The sequence below is a fragment of the Salvia miltiorrhiza genome, chromosome 2 (genome assembly GCF_028751815.1).
Source record: "Salvia miltiorrhiza cultivar Shanhuang (shh) chromosome 2, IMPLAD_Smil_shh, whole genome shotgun sequence".
Lineage (NCBI taxonomy): Eukaryota > Viridiplantae > Streptophyta > Magnoliopsida > Lamiales > Lamiaceae > Salvia > Salvia miltiorrhiza.
In genome coordinates this window covers 66,007,060-66,024,154 of record NC_080388.1, presented here as the reverse complement: position 1 = coordinate 66,024,154, position 17,095 = coordinate 66,007,060, and the positions used below count along the sequence as shown (strand labels likewise).

The window sequence follows — 17,095 nt, the reverse complement described above, 5'->3', positions numbered from 1 at the left end:
TTTAAACCAAAACAAGATATTTCCTTATGATGTTTTCTTTTAAATCATTTTAGGCGCAGATCAAAGATTAAAAGAAAATATCATAAGGAAATGTCTTGTTTTGGTTTAAATGTCCCAAATAATAACATAAGTGGGTCTTTGTATAATTATTTACAAAAAGGGGTTGTTTTGTGAATTTTTAAGAATTAAGTCGTGTCAAATTTGGACAACAACGAAAGTTGGCGTATTAAAATGTAAAATCCTAACTTCGCGCCAAATATGAATTTTTGGCAAAGTTTGTGTATTTTCACGCAATTATCCCTTCTTTTTAATATGGTAAAAATGAGGTTGTAGCTAATGTGTTGGAATCAAAATATGGTCTATAAACTGTTGTAATGTTTAGAGAATTGAGTCAATCACTACAAAAAAACGCCGATTTAGCGGCAAAAATTACCGGCGGCAGCTCCGCCGCCGGTGATTACCGGCGGCTCACCGACGGCGGAGCGGACGACCCGTGTTTGTCAAAATAGCAGCGACATTACCGACGGCACCACTGCCGCCGGTGATTACCGGCGGCGGCGCCGCCGATAACAATAATATGAATTAATTTATATACGTAAATAGGTTACCGGCGGCGATGCCGCCGCTATTTACCGGCGGCGTGTGGCCGCCGCTAATCACCGGCGGCATACGCCGCCGGTGAGGTCCGGCAATAGAAACACCGTCGTCCGGCCACAGTTACCGGTGGTGTTACTGCCGCCGCTAATCACCGGCGGTGTTTGCCGCCGGTAATCTGCTAAAAAAAATTCTTTCTTTTTTTTCCTTCTGTTCATTTTGTTTTTGTTATTTTTTAGTCAATAAAAATATCATATCTCGATATAAAATTTAAGCATTTCCTAATATCAAAATAAATTGTTAATTGTTATTGAATAATAAAAATATAAATATAATTTTAAGGACATAAATGTTACTCCCTCCGTCCGCCAAAAGTATTCCACAATTACTATATTTGGCGTCCGCAAAAAGTATTCCACTTTCCATTTTAAGCCATGGTCCCACCATTCACCTTTATATTTTATCCTTATAAACACTCTTTATTTATAAAAAACTCACCCCAAATTCAATCTCAACCACACATCTCATAAAGTGGTGGGGCCCTTTCTCCACTACATCAACATCATCACATATTTTATTAAACTCCGTGCCCGGCCAAAGTGGAATACTTTTGGCGGACGGAGGGAGTATTTGACAATATTTAAGAATTCAAGATTCTTAGTAAGAATCTTATAATTATAACTTAAGAATGTTAATTTGATTAGTGATTCACTCATCAATCATCGCTAATCCAAAATTATTACTAAGAATTCAAGATTCTTAGTAAGAATCTTATAATTATAACTTAAGAATGTTAATTTGATTAGTGAATCACTCATCAATCATCACTAATCCAAGATTATTACTAAGAATTCAAGATTCTTAGTAAGAATCTTATAATTATAACTTAAGAATTTTAATTTGATTAGTGATTCACTCATTAATCATCGCTAATCCAAGATTATTACTAAGAATTCAAGATTCTTAGTAAGAATCTTATAATTATAACTTAAGAATGTTAATTTGATTAGTGATTCACTCATCAATCATCGCTAATCCAAGATTATTGCTAAGAATTCAAGATTCTTAGTAAGAATCTTATAATTATAACTTAAGAATGTTAATTTGATTAGTGATTCACTCATCAATCATCGCTAATCCAAGATTATTGCTAAGAATTCAAGATTCTTAGTAAGAATCTTATAATTATAACTTAAGAATGTTAATTTGATTAGTGATTCACTCATCAATCATCGCTAATCCAAGATTATTGCTAAGAATTCAAGATTCTTAGTAAGAATCTTATAATTATAACTTAAGAATGTTAATTTGATTAGTGATTCACTCATCAATCATCGCTAATCCAAGATTATTGCTAAGAATTCAAGATTCTTAGTAAGAATCTTATAATTATAACTTAAGAATGTTAATTTGATTAGTGATTCACTCATCAATCATCGCTAATCCAAGATTATTGCTAAGAATTCAAGATTCTTAGTAAGAATCTTATAATTATAACTTAAGAATGTTAATTTGATTAGTGATTCACTCATCAATCATCGCTAATCCAAGATTATTGCTAAGAATTCAAGATTCTTAGTAAGAATCTTAGAGCACTCCCAGCAGATCACCTAAATACATCACTAACTCTAAATTTAGGTTAAAACAATTGAAAATGAGATAAAAAATGCATCCAGCAGATCCCCTAAATTGGATGGGGCCCACAAAATTTTTTACACCTACCTAAATTCAATCTTAAATTTACACCCACCCTAAATTTATTTTAAGCTTATAATTAGTAGGGCCCACACATAATTATTGTTTTTATGTAGAAAATAGGAGATCTGGTGTATGTATTTATAAAATCGAGATCCTAAAATTAAATAGGGAAGCTTTAGGGAGGAATATATGAGCATAATTTTGGGATTTCTGCTGGGAGTGCTCTTATAATTATAACTTAAGAATGTTAATTTGATTAGTGATTCACTCATTAATCATCGCTAATCCAAGATTATTACTAAGAATTCAAGATTTTTAGTAAGAATCTTATAATTATAACTTAAGAATGTTAATTTGATTAGTGATTCACTCATCAATCATCGCTAATCCAAGATTATTACTAAGAATTCAAGATTTTTAGTAAGAAACTTATCATTATAACTTAAGAATGTTAATTTGATTAGTGATTCACTCATCAATCATCGCTAATCCAAGATTATTACTAAGAATTCAAGATTCTTAGTAAGAAACTTATAATTATAACTTAAGAATGTTAATTTGATTAGTGATTCACTCATCAATTATCACTAATCTAAGATATATTCATAGTAAGAATTCAAGATTGTTACTAGATTGATAAAAAAATAAAAATAAAAATAAAAATAAAAAATAAATTAAATTAAATTAAAATAATAAATAAATATTTTTCCGACATAAAAATAAGGACGGAAACGAGCCAAATCCGTAATTAACAACATTTTTTGGATATCATCTCGACATATTCTAAGGTTATGAATATATATGATATTGTATATTGAAGTAGACTTTAAATGAATTAATAAGTACTAGATATATCAATAATACGAGTGTTCTGTACTGGTGACCACTCGAAAAGAACTTCAAGGTTAAGCGTGTTTGGCTCAGAGTACAAGTAAGATGAGTGACCGAGTGGGAAGTTCGTCTAAGTTATGCAATACTGTATAAATACGAAAATAAATTGTGGACATACAATAAAATAAATAAATAAATTAAATTAAAAAAATTAAAAAAATTAAAAAAATTAAAAAATATTACCGACGGCAAAAAGCCGCCGGTAACCCTCCGGCAGTCCGGCGAGCGTGCGGCCGCCGTCTGGTGGACTTTACCGGCGGCGTCGGCGCCGCCACTAATCACCGGCGGCAACAGCCACCGTTATTTACCGGCGGCCGCCATATGCCGCCGGAATGGAGATCACCGACGAGAAAATTACCGATGGCCTCTCGCCGCCGGTAATGCCGCCGGTAAATGTGTTTCCGGCGGCCGCCCTCTATTTAGCGGCGGGAAAAAGCCGCCGGTAATTCGGCGTTTTTTTGTAGTGAATTGACATTTTTTGACCTATATATTGAATGCTAACATAAAATTTAATAATGCATGCAATGGATATATACTTTAAATTATTTCTAAATTATTTCTTTCATCGGCGATGGTCAACAGAAACCAAATAGTTAAATTGTTACAGAGAGATGGTATATACTAGTACTTAATCTCGTTATTCATTTCATTAGTCCAATTTTTTTTTTCATATTTTTTAATTTATGAGCGCTGATTTTATAGTAATAAAGGTATGATCGCAATTCAATTTTTTATGCGATACAAAAAAACATACATATTGTTAAACGTAAATCTGCATATGATTGAACATAAATCTGTGGATGGTTGGACATAAATCTGTACACGTTTCAACTTTCAACACAGATATATGAATAAAATTGAGTGCTCCAGAACTTGCTCTATTGTATATATGGGGATTAATTGCTTCCTTATATATTCATAATCGAGAGAAAAGAAAAAACAATGGATCAACACGAAAGAAAGCTAGTGATCAACACATGAGATTCATTTAGCCGAATTTCGAGTGAAAAGGAAAGAAATATGCGAAAATGAGAGACGTGCATGTATATTCCTGTTTTAAATATTTTTGTTGTCTAATATGCATGTCTCCGTTTGCAAATACGTAGATTTATCTTGGTACACGCATGATCTATTTGATATGCGTATTCATATATAAATATATGCATTTGTATGATATATGCAGCCAATTATAATTGTCGGATTTTGATTTTGATTTTAGGACGTCATCGGGTTTTGATTCCGTCGTGCTTAAACATGACGGCGACGTGGCGAGGACGACATCCAGTGCTTAGGCCGAGGATTTAGGTTTTGTTGAAGAGGATGTTGAGGCCGTTGTATTTTGGATTGAATTTTTGCTTAAGCACTAGATGTCGTCCTCGCCACGTCGGTCATGTTTAAGCACGACGGAATCAAAACCCGATGGCATTCTAAAATCAAAATCAAAATTCGACAATTATCATTGGCTGCATATATCATACAAATGCATATATTTATATATGAATACGAGAAGAAGGATTTAGGTTTTGCTGACAAGTGACAACAACTCCAACAAGAAGAAGAAGAAGAAAAACGAATTTTTTTCGTTTGGCCCCTCTGTGAAATATTTAAAAAATTAATTGAAAAGGACCTGTCACGTATTATTTATCTAGTGTGTCCACATGAACGTAATATGTGGTCTAAATTTAATACTACTATCTAAAGATTGGGTACTACCAAAACACGATCTAGTTATTGTTGAATATGGGGTGATATTTAAGCGGAACATGATACAATATATTTCCTCCATCCTTATAAAAAGTCACCATTTATAAATGGCACGGATTTTAATAAAGTAGTTGAATGTATTGTGAGTGGAAAGCTTACTAAAAATAAATTGGTATTTTATGAGGACGGACGATAATGACAAATTGAATACATTTTATAAGACGGAGAGAGTAACTTGTAAATTATATGGGAATAAATTAGACAAAAATAAATATATTTCGTTAATGACAAGGGTATTCGTGCATAATATCCGACTAAATCATAAATTAGAGATAAATAAATTGCATTAGACGAAAATATGATATGATAAATCATTCTAAGAGAACCTTCAAGGTGAAATGAATAATAAATTGTAGCTTAATTCGTAAGGTAATTTTCTATACTTATTAGGGTAAGAGTTCGAGTCATTATAAATGGATAAATGAGGAATCATTTGTTTTAAAATTTAAAATATTATTGATCCTTTTAAAAAGAAGAGAAAAAAAACTTTCAAGGAGGATTGCAATAGCCTATATTCTGGGGCAATGTTCTTAACCTTCGAGTTGGTAAATCGACTTAAAAAATACACGCTCTATTAAAACAATTTGAATTTAGCGTTTTTTTTTTCCTATTCAATGTGGGTTGAATTTAGTGTTTTTTTTGGGGGGAATAAGGCTGAATTTACTTTTCTATTATATTATTATATCGTTGTGGTTTGTGGTCCTAAATCAGAACCTTCAATAGTGGGCTTAATGGGCCATTGGAGAGGCTAGAATTGAATGGTTCATTTCTTGCACTTGAAGAAGATGAGTCACTAATGGGCCTAACCTCTGTCGTGCTATCTAATTTTGGGCCCACATATTTAATTATTTTCTTAGGATTTAATTAAGTACTATTTTATATAATGAATTTACTTAAATTTAATTATTTATTAATACATAAAGTGAACCTTGAATTGTCACGACTTTCTAATTGGGTCCTTGAGTTTTGTATTTATACTATCGTTTTCTACTTTAGTGCTCACCTTGTTGGCAATAATACCAAAGCCAAAACTATCGAATTGCAATTGGTCAGCCGAGCGACTACCTCATCCCAATCAACTTTTTCGATATACTGCCTACTTTTTTAATTATATTATCAATTATTTTAATTAAAAATTATATTTTTATTTTTTTATTTTCAGAAAAAAAAACACATAAAGTGAAAGAATCAATATTCAATAAGAAAAGAAATAAAAGATAAATTTAAGTATCCATGATCATTTATTAAAAAAAGACATACTCCCTCCGTCCGCCAAAAGTGGACCATTTTTACTATATCGGGTGTCCGCAAAGAGTATACCACTTTCCTTTTATAGAAATGGTCCCACCATCCACTTTAATCTTTTATCCTTACAAACACTATTTATTTACAAAAAAACCACATCAAATTCAATCTCACCCACACATCTCATAAAGTGGTGGGACCCTTTCTCCACTACATCAAAATTATCACCAATTTTATTAAATCCCGTGCCCAGCCAAAGTGGTCCACTTTTGGCGGACGGAGGGAGTATAACATAGTATAAGACAAGTTTAAGAATGTTTAAAACTTTTATCTTATAAGTGCATTTATAAAAAAAAAGTATAAGAATGTGTAGGACTTTTGTCTAATTATAAGTAAATTTACATTAAAAGCAATTTAATAAATTTAGACATATACATAATGATTTTATAAAAATGGATATTTTTTATTACAATTTACAGTGCGTTTGCTTTTAATTAAGGATTAGTATTGATAGATAAAAAATAATAATAATAATCATTTCGTTAGTTTGATGGAGTGGAACTTTAGGATATTCCAAAGTCCTTGACAATTTATATAAATTGAGCTAATTTTTCTTGAATTAAAAAGATGATATTGAATAAATTCTAATATCAAGAATAAAAATACTTAATAGATTTGATCAATTATGTCACCCTATTTTCATTCAAAATAAAATACTTATTTATTTATTTATAAGTTTATGATTACTTAGTAGGTTTGATCAATTATGTCACCTTATTTTGCATTAAATTGTCTATAGCTAGGTATGAAGTTAATTTATTGACGGCCATATTATAAAAGTAACAAAATAGAAAAACCTCTATTACTATTTTATATATATAAAAAAATATGTGTGATATTTTATAGGTATGAGTTGGAAGATCGAGCCTGTCAGTAAGATGCTCATGCGTGTCGTATAATTTTGATTTGTTTTTATTTTATTTTGCCTGAGATTGATATTAGTAGTGGAATCCCAGTTAAAGACGTCAAGTAATATGTTTTATCGTTATTTTATGGAGTATTAGAATGACAATTACAAAAGGTATTATCGTCTATTCATTTAGGTGTAGGTGCATGCATGGGCATTTAATTTGAATGATTAATTTTAACAGATAAAAATAATAGGGTTAATTTTTTTATTTATTTTAATGAATCTAAATTTTAAAGTATTCGAAGACTCTTAATTATTTATATTATTTAAATTAATTTAATTTTATTTTTATTTCATTAAAAAAATTCTATAATCGATAATAAAAATATTCAATCATGTATCTCTATCAGTCATCTAAATAAACATGATCCTTAGTATGATTATTTTGAAGGGATGTCACTGACAAGCATAGCCCAAATTTATAGTTTATAATCAATTAAAAGTTAAAATATTATGGTTTAATTTCAATAATTCAAAATTAAAAAGCAAGTTAAATAAGTCAGATTGATTGAGTTAGCAGATTAGATGAGCTAACCGGATGAGTTTACGAATTGACCCCACGAGTTGGGGGTGAACAAATTAATATTCTATTTTTATAGTAATCACCATTTTTTATTACCTTGCTTTACTTTCTTCACCGCTTCATATAAAAATTACATACATTTATCTCAATACATGTTTAGCTTGAGTGAAAATAGCATTCATTTATATGAAATTATGATTATATCAAGTGAATAAACAGTAGATAAGTAAATAATTATGAGATCTTATATCTTGTAAGTGTGTGATTTAGTTACCCATGAGTTAAATATTTTTGTAAAAAACTATATCCATTATTTCGTATAAGTTTAATAATATATATTTGAAAAGGAATCCAAATTCATCTATTAATCAATATCGGTAGAAAGTAGAAACAATGTCCCTAAGCCATCTAGGGAAATCCCAAGTCCACGAGACAGACTCATTACAACTTCTCATATGTTGAGCTAAACTATGAGCCTCTGTACATGCGGTGCACATTTAAGAGGAAATTATTGATAGCAATTTGGAGAATCTCCGCCAAGTTTTCAGGTAAACAAGTTTCATCTTCTCTCGCATTCGCCATGGCTCTCGCCGCTAGAAGGGAATCAGTGTATACTGTATAAGACCAGCAGCTCCACCTTGTGCTCAATGCACACCATAATTCTTCGCCATCATCACACTAGATATCGGTTTTATTCTTTGAGCTCCCGCGCGTCACCACCATGCGAATCTCTGCATACATATCCCACCCGAACTCGCCTCTCTCCGGATCAAAGAGTGCATCCTAATTAAAGACTCCCGCTTTCGGCTTGGTCCATTTTTTAACTCCCATCCATCCTGAGTTGCCATCAAGGAGGGCTATGCTCATATTCTCATTTGGCACTTGGTATTTCTCCTTCTGTCCATGCTTAATATTGCACACGTAATTCCATATTTGCCAAAGAAGGACGCACAGGCACTCCTGATCGCCTCCGCTATGTCCACCATTTCCATCCCTTCAGCTTTTCTAAGAGTATACTTCAACACGTTCCCCACCTATCGTGACATAGCTCACAAATCCCTTCTACCGTAAATTCACAGCTGTCAGAATTATATTTCTCATCGCCCGCCAAATAAAAACTTTCACAACGACACTCCACACTAATCTGCTCCAAAATTTCCTATTTTCGCTGCTATCATATCTAGAAGATAGGCAGACTTAACCGAGGCGAATCAAATTATTGAGGCCTATCTTGCACGCCATACTCGCCGTCATCACAATATGTTCAACCCCCGAATATGGATTCAATTTTGTCTCTGTTTTCATCCAGCTTCAACAACTCATATTCTCATCAACAATACTTCCAGTAGCCACTCACACCTTTCAATCAAAGGTCCTTCAAGACTCGTATATTAATACCAGTTCCAACACTCCCATCCAGTTCAATCCTCTCTTGATCAACTCTTTGCTCCAAGCGATGAATTTTTTTTATCTACTTTTAGTTAATGTAATTTTAATTTTTGCAAAGTTTAATTTTAGTAATGTAATTTTAATTTTAGTATGTCATTTTAATTTTATTAATATAGTTTTAATTATTATTTAGAATTATAAAGTCATTTTATTTTATTATATTAGATAATTTAAATATAAAATTTAAATTAAAACATGTAAATAATATATAAATTATAATTGAAATAAATTAATGTACATATAGATATATAAATAGAGTATGTATTATAGTGGACCCTTAAAAAATAAGAAACTGATTTATTATTGAGGGAGATGTAAGAGAAAAAGTAGGTAAGTTTTTTAAGCTGATGTGACAATTTGGAAGTTCAAATTTAAGTTTATTGTTGGAGGCACCCCTAAGACGCTTTCGGGGAACCAAAGCATTTATTAGATTTATTTTTTTAATATAAGAATGAGTTGGAAATTGTAACTTCCGGTGATACTATAACTTAATGGGATCATCAAGAAAAAAATATATAAAGATTTTTTTTTCACAAGTTTTTTGGCTCAATTAGATCATCGAATTAGCCCATAATTCAAAAAATTTGAATTAAAATTGAAAATTTAGAACTCGAAACAAATATCAGTCTAACCAATCCAAATTGAATAGCCCGACAATTTTAATAGGTTAGCCTAAAGACAGTGGATTAACCCGATTAACATCTCTAAATATTTGTACGGAAAATGTTTGTGTTTGTTTCCTCTTATATAACTGCATAACAATATACATGAGGATAGTTAAATAATAAATCTGTAGTTTACATTAGTATTTTATCTATTTTTATTTTTAGAAACTATGAGTGAAATTATTATTAATTATAGATTTATCTTTAGTTAAAGGGAAAAATCACAACGTAGCCTTATTCTACATAGTATGTAAAATTGATAATCATTGTCATAATTTTCAGAGTAGGTTTTGGTCAAGAGATGGGTTTGACCCAACCAGACCCACCCTCTACGTGGCTGGAGTGGAGTGACGGATGGCGGACACGCCGAGCTGAGAGTTCAACCGTAGCCAAAGGTGATCAGGGCGAGACCGCAAATAGGTGGGCGTCGGGCGGCATAGGGCAAGGGCGCGACTGCACCTGTCGACTTCGAGGAGTGGACTGACAGCGCAACTAGATGTGCGAGTTCGGGCACGAGGGCAACTTTGGTGAAGCCTACCGAGGCCACATTCGGGGAATTGTGGCACCGGTGGGAGCTAATAAAAATAAAAATTGTCGTGAAAAAGGTAATATAAAAATATTATCTTTCTTTATATCAATTATCACTTTTCTTATATCAATAATTTACTTGATTAAATAAATTAAAAGTACAAGTTCTCATGAGAAAAAAAATACAACTATTGTGAAAAAAAAATATTTGACAAATATTACCTTTTTCGTATCAGTGGTTATTTTTTCTTACAATAATACTTACTTGGTCAAATAAACTAGAGGTATAAGTTATCGTGAGAAAAAAAAATAATTGTGTGTGTGTATTGGTCAAGAGATTAATGCCTAAGGCCAAAGGTCTTGAGTTCGAGTCCCCTGTAACGCGATCTTTAAATTTCTTTATTTAATACCGTTGATTTATAGAAAAAAAAGACAGAAAATGCTAATATAAACTACATATTGGGCTATCAATAATGTTTGCAACAAATGCTAACAAATATTATACAATATATAAGTTGTACATATAAACATATAGCTAGGTGAATGTTTTGAACAAATGCTATTACGAGATTATGAACAGATCTTAACTCTTTATTTATTTATTTTATTTTTTTCTTAACTATTTTTTTTTTCATTTAGTTGAGGTCTTAACTCTTTATTTGCAATAGGTGTAGCAATGTCATAATCGTATTTAGATTTATAACTTGAGCCAATAGATATAACTCGATTATGTGACTATGTCATTAATGCGAGGCACAACATGATCTGTACTAAATAGTACTAATTTTAATTCAATACAAACCAAATATGCAATTCTTATACGAATATGCATTTTCAGAAATATTCTATAAAACAAGACATCAAATTTAGACAAAGAATCCCAACAACCACCTATGGCATACCTATGTTATGCAATTATGAGGCTAAAAGTTATAGTATTCATGTGATGATGTACTTTTTAATCATTATTATCAATGAAAATAAGTAGATGAAAATAGTATTCCAAATTATTGAATTATTACAACATAAAGGTGCCCTATCTGGAAAAGAATATACATAAATCACCCGATTAATCGATCTAGAAATTTTATCATAAAATACCAGTTCATCTCATCTTTTTGTACGTAGTGAAACAACTATCACCATCACCACGACGTATTTAACTTAAAAAAAAAATAATACAATCGAAATAAATGAATAAACAAAATGTATACACGACGTATTTAACTTTTAAAAAAAAATACGAATATCTCAAATAAAATTGTATTTTTACTGGTATATGATTTACGCTGTATATGTACACTGACAATAAATGTAGTTTGATATTTCTGATTCATATTTACATTTAAAGGTGGTGTTTTATTCGCTACTTTTAATTGTTGTGCTCTATTATTTTACATTATACTATATATATATATATATCAATAATATAAATTTATCTTTTAAATGTATATTAATTAGGCTTTTACTGAAATACAATACATAATTCAACCATTAATACATGGATAATTAATATACAGCTGTTTTTATAGTACTATTATTATATACCAATAATTCATAAAAATCTATTAAAATAAATATTTTCCTCAAAAGAAAACCAAAATTAGATTAACCGTTATATCCCGCCTCCTTCTCTCTCTCCATCTTCGTTTTCGCTGTCCCTCATCTTTCTCTCTCTTCCATTCCCCCATCTCCCCCTCTCTCTCTCCTCTTCAATTGCTGATAATTGGGGGATCACACAAAAAAAATCAAAATCAAGTCAAGAGAGTCAGGCAAATGGAAAGAGAAAGGGATTTCTCTTTCCAAATTTCATGATTGTTATCACTTGAAATGTTTGTTTGTTTGTCTCCATTTGTCGACTTGGCCTCAAGAATCCTATGTCGTGTGCCCTAACCCTAATGTGAATCTGGAATTCCTGCCTCGGTTTCGAAGAATCAATCGACGTTGGGACCAAATCCCTGGGTCCCCTCCCCGTTGATTCGTGAAATCTTCGAGGCTCCGTTGGATTTTCAATCCCTAATTTTTCAAATTAGGATTCTGTGATTGCCCCCAATTTCTCCCCCATTTCAGATTTGAATAAATTTCCTTTTTTTTGTTTTTTTTCCCCTTCTTCTTTTGGGTTGATTTGTGGCGTTCGAATTGAATCCGAATGCAAGGAGAGCGTCAAGGAGCCGCCTTTGAAGAAATTGTGCATTTGTATGGATTCTCCATTGTTGACTTTGGTCGTTGCTATTTTCTTCGGATTTTTCAGCCTCATTGTTGAATCTCAAGGAAATGTGAAGCCCCCACCGCCGCCATTTTATCCTCCTCCCCCATCTCCGCGGCCGCCTCCCCCATCCCCATCCCCGCCGCCTCCACCCCGATCCTCGCCTCCGCCGCCAAAATCTCCACCTCCGCGTCAACCACCACCGCCTCCATCCCCTTCACGACCACCACCACCTCCTTCCTCTCCACGCCCACCACCACCTCCTTCCTCTCCACGCCCACCACCACCTCCTTCCTCTCCACGCCCACCTCCGCCGCCACGAAAACGCCTGAACCCGCCCCCTCCACCGTGGCGCCGCGATCATGAGCAACACCGCAGGCGTTCGAGCCCTCCACCACCGAAGAGAGAGAAGCTCAACACGGGGAAGAAAGTCGGGCTGATGTTCATTGGAGTTGCCGCGATCTTGCAAGTTTGCGTCGTCTCGTTCGTGTTGATCAGTAGAAGGCAACTTTTGAAGGCTGAAACTGTTGATTGAATGGATAAGAAGTCTGCAATAGCGATTTTTTGTTCAATAGCAGGATTTTTTTGTTCATGATTTGATTTTTTCTTCGTGGAGCGTTACTGATCTGGGTGGATTAAGATTCTTTATTTATGGATTGAGAGAGAATGGGACTGAATTGATGGAACTTTGGTGTCTGCATTGTAAATGGGTAACTCTTTTTTTTTCTTTTTTTCTTTTGGCATTCGGTTTCTTACTCGTTTATTCCTTTTTGCAAGAAATTGTATAGTTTATCAGATCATAATTTTACTGAGCCATTCGTTCCATTCATTTTTGGCCCTCTTTTCCTTGACATTATACAGTAAATATATTGCAAGTGGTGTTATCTTGCAGTCATATGATCGCATCTGTCTGATTTTCTTTCTCTTATGTTCATTTCTTGCAAGATTTGGTATAGTTTATTGATTGAAGCTTAATTGATCGGTCATTCAATGCTCATTTTTGTCGTTGCCCTTGACATTATACATGTATATATATTGGCTTTGTGTTCTTGATATGGACTAACTTGTATCAATCTATTGAAATAAGTCGAGGAAGTTGTAATTGCTGCAATATAAGTTTATGATTGTGTACCATTTCTTTGTATCTATCTGATTTATGTTCTGCATCCCATATATCTGATTTATGTTCTGCTCAATCCTGGCACTCATTTTCTTACTCCTCTATTGATTTTTTATTAAAAAAAAAAGGAGTTGTAACTGCACGAGTATAACTTATAGTTTTGCATATATCATCGTATCTGATTTGAGTTCAGAACATTGTTGCATCCTGTCATTTCTTGCAAGACCTAGTAATAGTAAAGTTTATTGTTTAGAACTGAACTGATCCATCTTTCCATTGTTCATTTATTTTCCTTTTTTTTCCTTGATACTACAATATATATTGGCTTGGTCTTCTTGATATGGACTAACTTGTATGAATCTATTGATATTTGATTCGATAAGTATAAGTTTGTGATTATGCAGTTATATCATCAAATTTCTCTAATTTGAGGGCAGAATATAGTTGCATCCTGTCAGTAGCTCCTCCTAAGCAATAGACATCTCTAGTCTGCCTCGCCTTTCCCCCAAATTGCCCCTACCTTTTAGAACATTGCCTTGGTCTGTGGAAAGTTGTGATGTGAATGTGAACTTGACGCGTATCATAATCCTGACTGATAGGAAAAGAGTTCGCGATAACATGAGCCATTTGATTTGGATGTGGCTACAACCCGTTGTTGGTGATGGTGAGTGGGACTTTGAATAAGATATGTACTGGGCCAATGCAATATTTACTATTTTGGATACTGTTACTTAAAGAAACTGCTTCAATATACGTTTTGAATACGCTTCTCACATTCTGTTTTTGCTGAATTTATGAGTCCAGAATTAGTTTTATGATGGAAGATTTATTCACTTTTCTGTTGATGTTATGTGTTTTGATCGGAGTAGTTTTAATAGCTGTTATTATGTGTAATATCTCTTGAATTTGCTAACTTGTTGAAATGATTTTTTTGTAGGGGATAGAAGATGATTTAACCGTGTCTGCTGACAAAACTTATCAACATTGGAAGAAAATATGTAAAGTTGAAAGTCATAACTGAAAGTCACCACGTTTGTATCATTGTTTTCTGTTTATAGGTCTCATTAGAAATTTAACTAATATGGTGATTATTATGTCTTGTAGTTTGTGTGATTTGAGCTGCATGAACTTCAGATGTTCAGTTACCATTTGTTGTTTCTGATGGACTGCAGATAACAGATGGAAAAATATATTGGTATATGAATTAATTATATATCTCCTTTGTGTATACCTTTCTCTTTTAGTTTGGACATCTTAGTTTTTTTGCAGCGATTTTGCATCTCGTAACTCATTTCATCAGCATTAACATTAACATCATATATCATTTATCAATGATTTAAACAAAACGTAAGATGATCTCGTATCTTCTTTTTTTTTTTTATATTTTTTTTATCAATGGTATCATCATCATCATCATCAACGTATGCTCAACAAACACTAGTAATAGTCAAACAAATACCCCATATTAATGAAAGATTATTACATTTCAATCTCTTATTTTATTTAATTACTAGTATACGCTCATTCGTGCGATGCACGACGGACATCGAAATTTAACGATAAATTTAAATAAATAATAAAAAAATTCAAAATATAAACAAATAAAAATATTTTAATAAAACATAATAATTCACATCAATTGCTCAATAAAATCCTGAATTTAAAAATATAAATTTTCAATTTATAAAAAGTGTAATGATAATTATAGTTATTACTACTTATTATATAAATTTAAAAATTGTTCGATAATGAAAATTTGCATTATGCATATATTATTCATCATAATAAATAGTAATTTTATACACAAACATAAATAAAAAGTTATAGATTTTTAATAAAGAGAAAGCAAATAAAATATTTAAAATTTTCATACACTTATTCATTTTTAAATTTCATTTTTGATGAATTTTGTATACTATACTGCATATTGATTATTTTATCATGATCAAATTTGATGACGTTTAAAAAATAACTATTCAATATAAAAAGTAAAAAGAAAAATAATTAAAATTTTGGGTTGAAGAAGAGGAGAGAAAAAGAAAGAAAAAAAACTCCCCTTTTTATATATTATATAGGTATAGATGGCCTTACAGATGATTTTTTCAAAAATAAGAAATTAAGTCAAGTGCGTCATAAAAATATGGCCATAATAAATTTTACACATAAGTTTTGGCCAAGGGTAGAATTGGGCCTTTCAAATATATTTTGGGCTTGTCTTCGGATGAATGATTATATTCAGCCCATTTTACTCGATATATATAGCTGATATGTAAAGTAATACTAAAAGGGTAATTTTATACGTAGCCACTATATTACTCACTATAGCCAAGTATTTAAAAAAATAATAAAATATTAATATAATTACCATTCCAACCCTTTAACCTCATTTTAAAATTTTAATATATAAATAGCCAAGTATTTAAAAAATAATAAAATTATTAAATATAATTACCATTTCACCCTTTAACCTTTCATTTTAAAATTTTAATATAATAAATCTTAAGAAATATAGCCCCAACCCCCAAACAGCCCCCTCTCTCTATACCAATTATCAGTATTTTTCAATTCAGATTCCACCGCAAATTGCTTGCTTCTTCCGTGCTAAAACTTTATTGTTGTGGTCGAAATCTATTCATTGAATTAAAACCGCAAAGAAAAGTGAGATATATGAGTGTTTATGTTAGATTTTAGAATGCTTGTATTTCTCCAAGTATTGACATTTAATTTTGGGTAACAAATGTTGGAAAACTGAGAAAGAAAAAAAAAACGCTAGTTTTCAGTCTTAAATACTTCATATATAGTAACACAACAATCTCTCTCTCTCTCCTCCAATGCATAAAGATAGATTACGGAGTGGGTGACTGTGTGAGCAATCCGGTGATAGAGAACGTTCAATTACTTGGTTTGAGCGCAAATCCTAATTTTTTCTTTTCTTAAATTATTGTATGCATGTTTCCTGTCAAGATACATAGACGATGGATCTCAACAAGATCGAGAACCATAGTTTACCAAAGCATTAAATTTCATCATAAAATGAGTCTCAATTGATTCCCCCTCGTCGCCTCCGACACTTTCATGCAATCGCTTTCGTCGCCGTCTATCCGGCCAGCCCCTATCGCTACCACAAAGAAGATGAGTTTAATGTGAAATTGGAAAAAATTCGACGATCATTAAAGATTAGATGATTAAGGAGATTAGGGCTTTCACAAATCTAAATTCGAAAAAGGTTAATAATTTGGTGAAGAAGGGCACGAGCGTGGATTGCCATAAAGTCATAGAAGATGGAGATGAAGCTTTGGAGGCTATGAAAAGATTGAAAAATAATTTTTACGTTTTATTTATTAAAATTTTGATCAGAGGCTATAGGGACAAAATAGGAAGCATGCCAATATTTTTATTAAATTTATAAATAAGGGGCAACAAGAAGTAAAATAGGGGCTAT

The 17,095-nt window shown here is 32.1% G+C and overlaps 1 protein-coding gene across 1 annotated transcript; it reads left to right on the top strand.

The window, feature by feature from the left end:
* The first annotated feature begins 11,932 nt into the window (after nucleotides 1-11,932).
* LOC131013115 (leucine-rich repeat extensin-like protein 3) lies at nucleotides 11,933-13,428 on the top strand. Its single transcript, XM_057941127.1, has one exon. The coding sequence runs from the start codon at nucleotides 12,526-12,528 to the stop codon at nucleotides 13,066-13,068; it is 543 nt and encodes a 180-aa protein (XP_057797110.1). The 5' UTR covers nucleotides 11,933-12,525; the 3' UTR covers nucleotides 13,069-13,428.
* The last annotated feature ends 3,667 nt before the right edge of the window (nucleotides 13,429-17,095 follow it).

What these genes read in the sequence shown, in the direction of transcription:
- LOC131013115 (XM_057941127.1), top strand. Translation starts at nt 12,526, where the DNA reads ATGGATTCTCCATTGTTGACTTTGGTCGTTGCTATTTTCTTCGGATTT.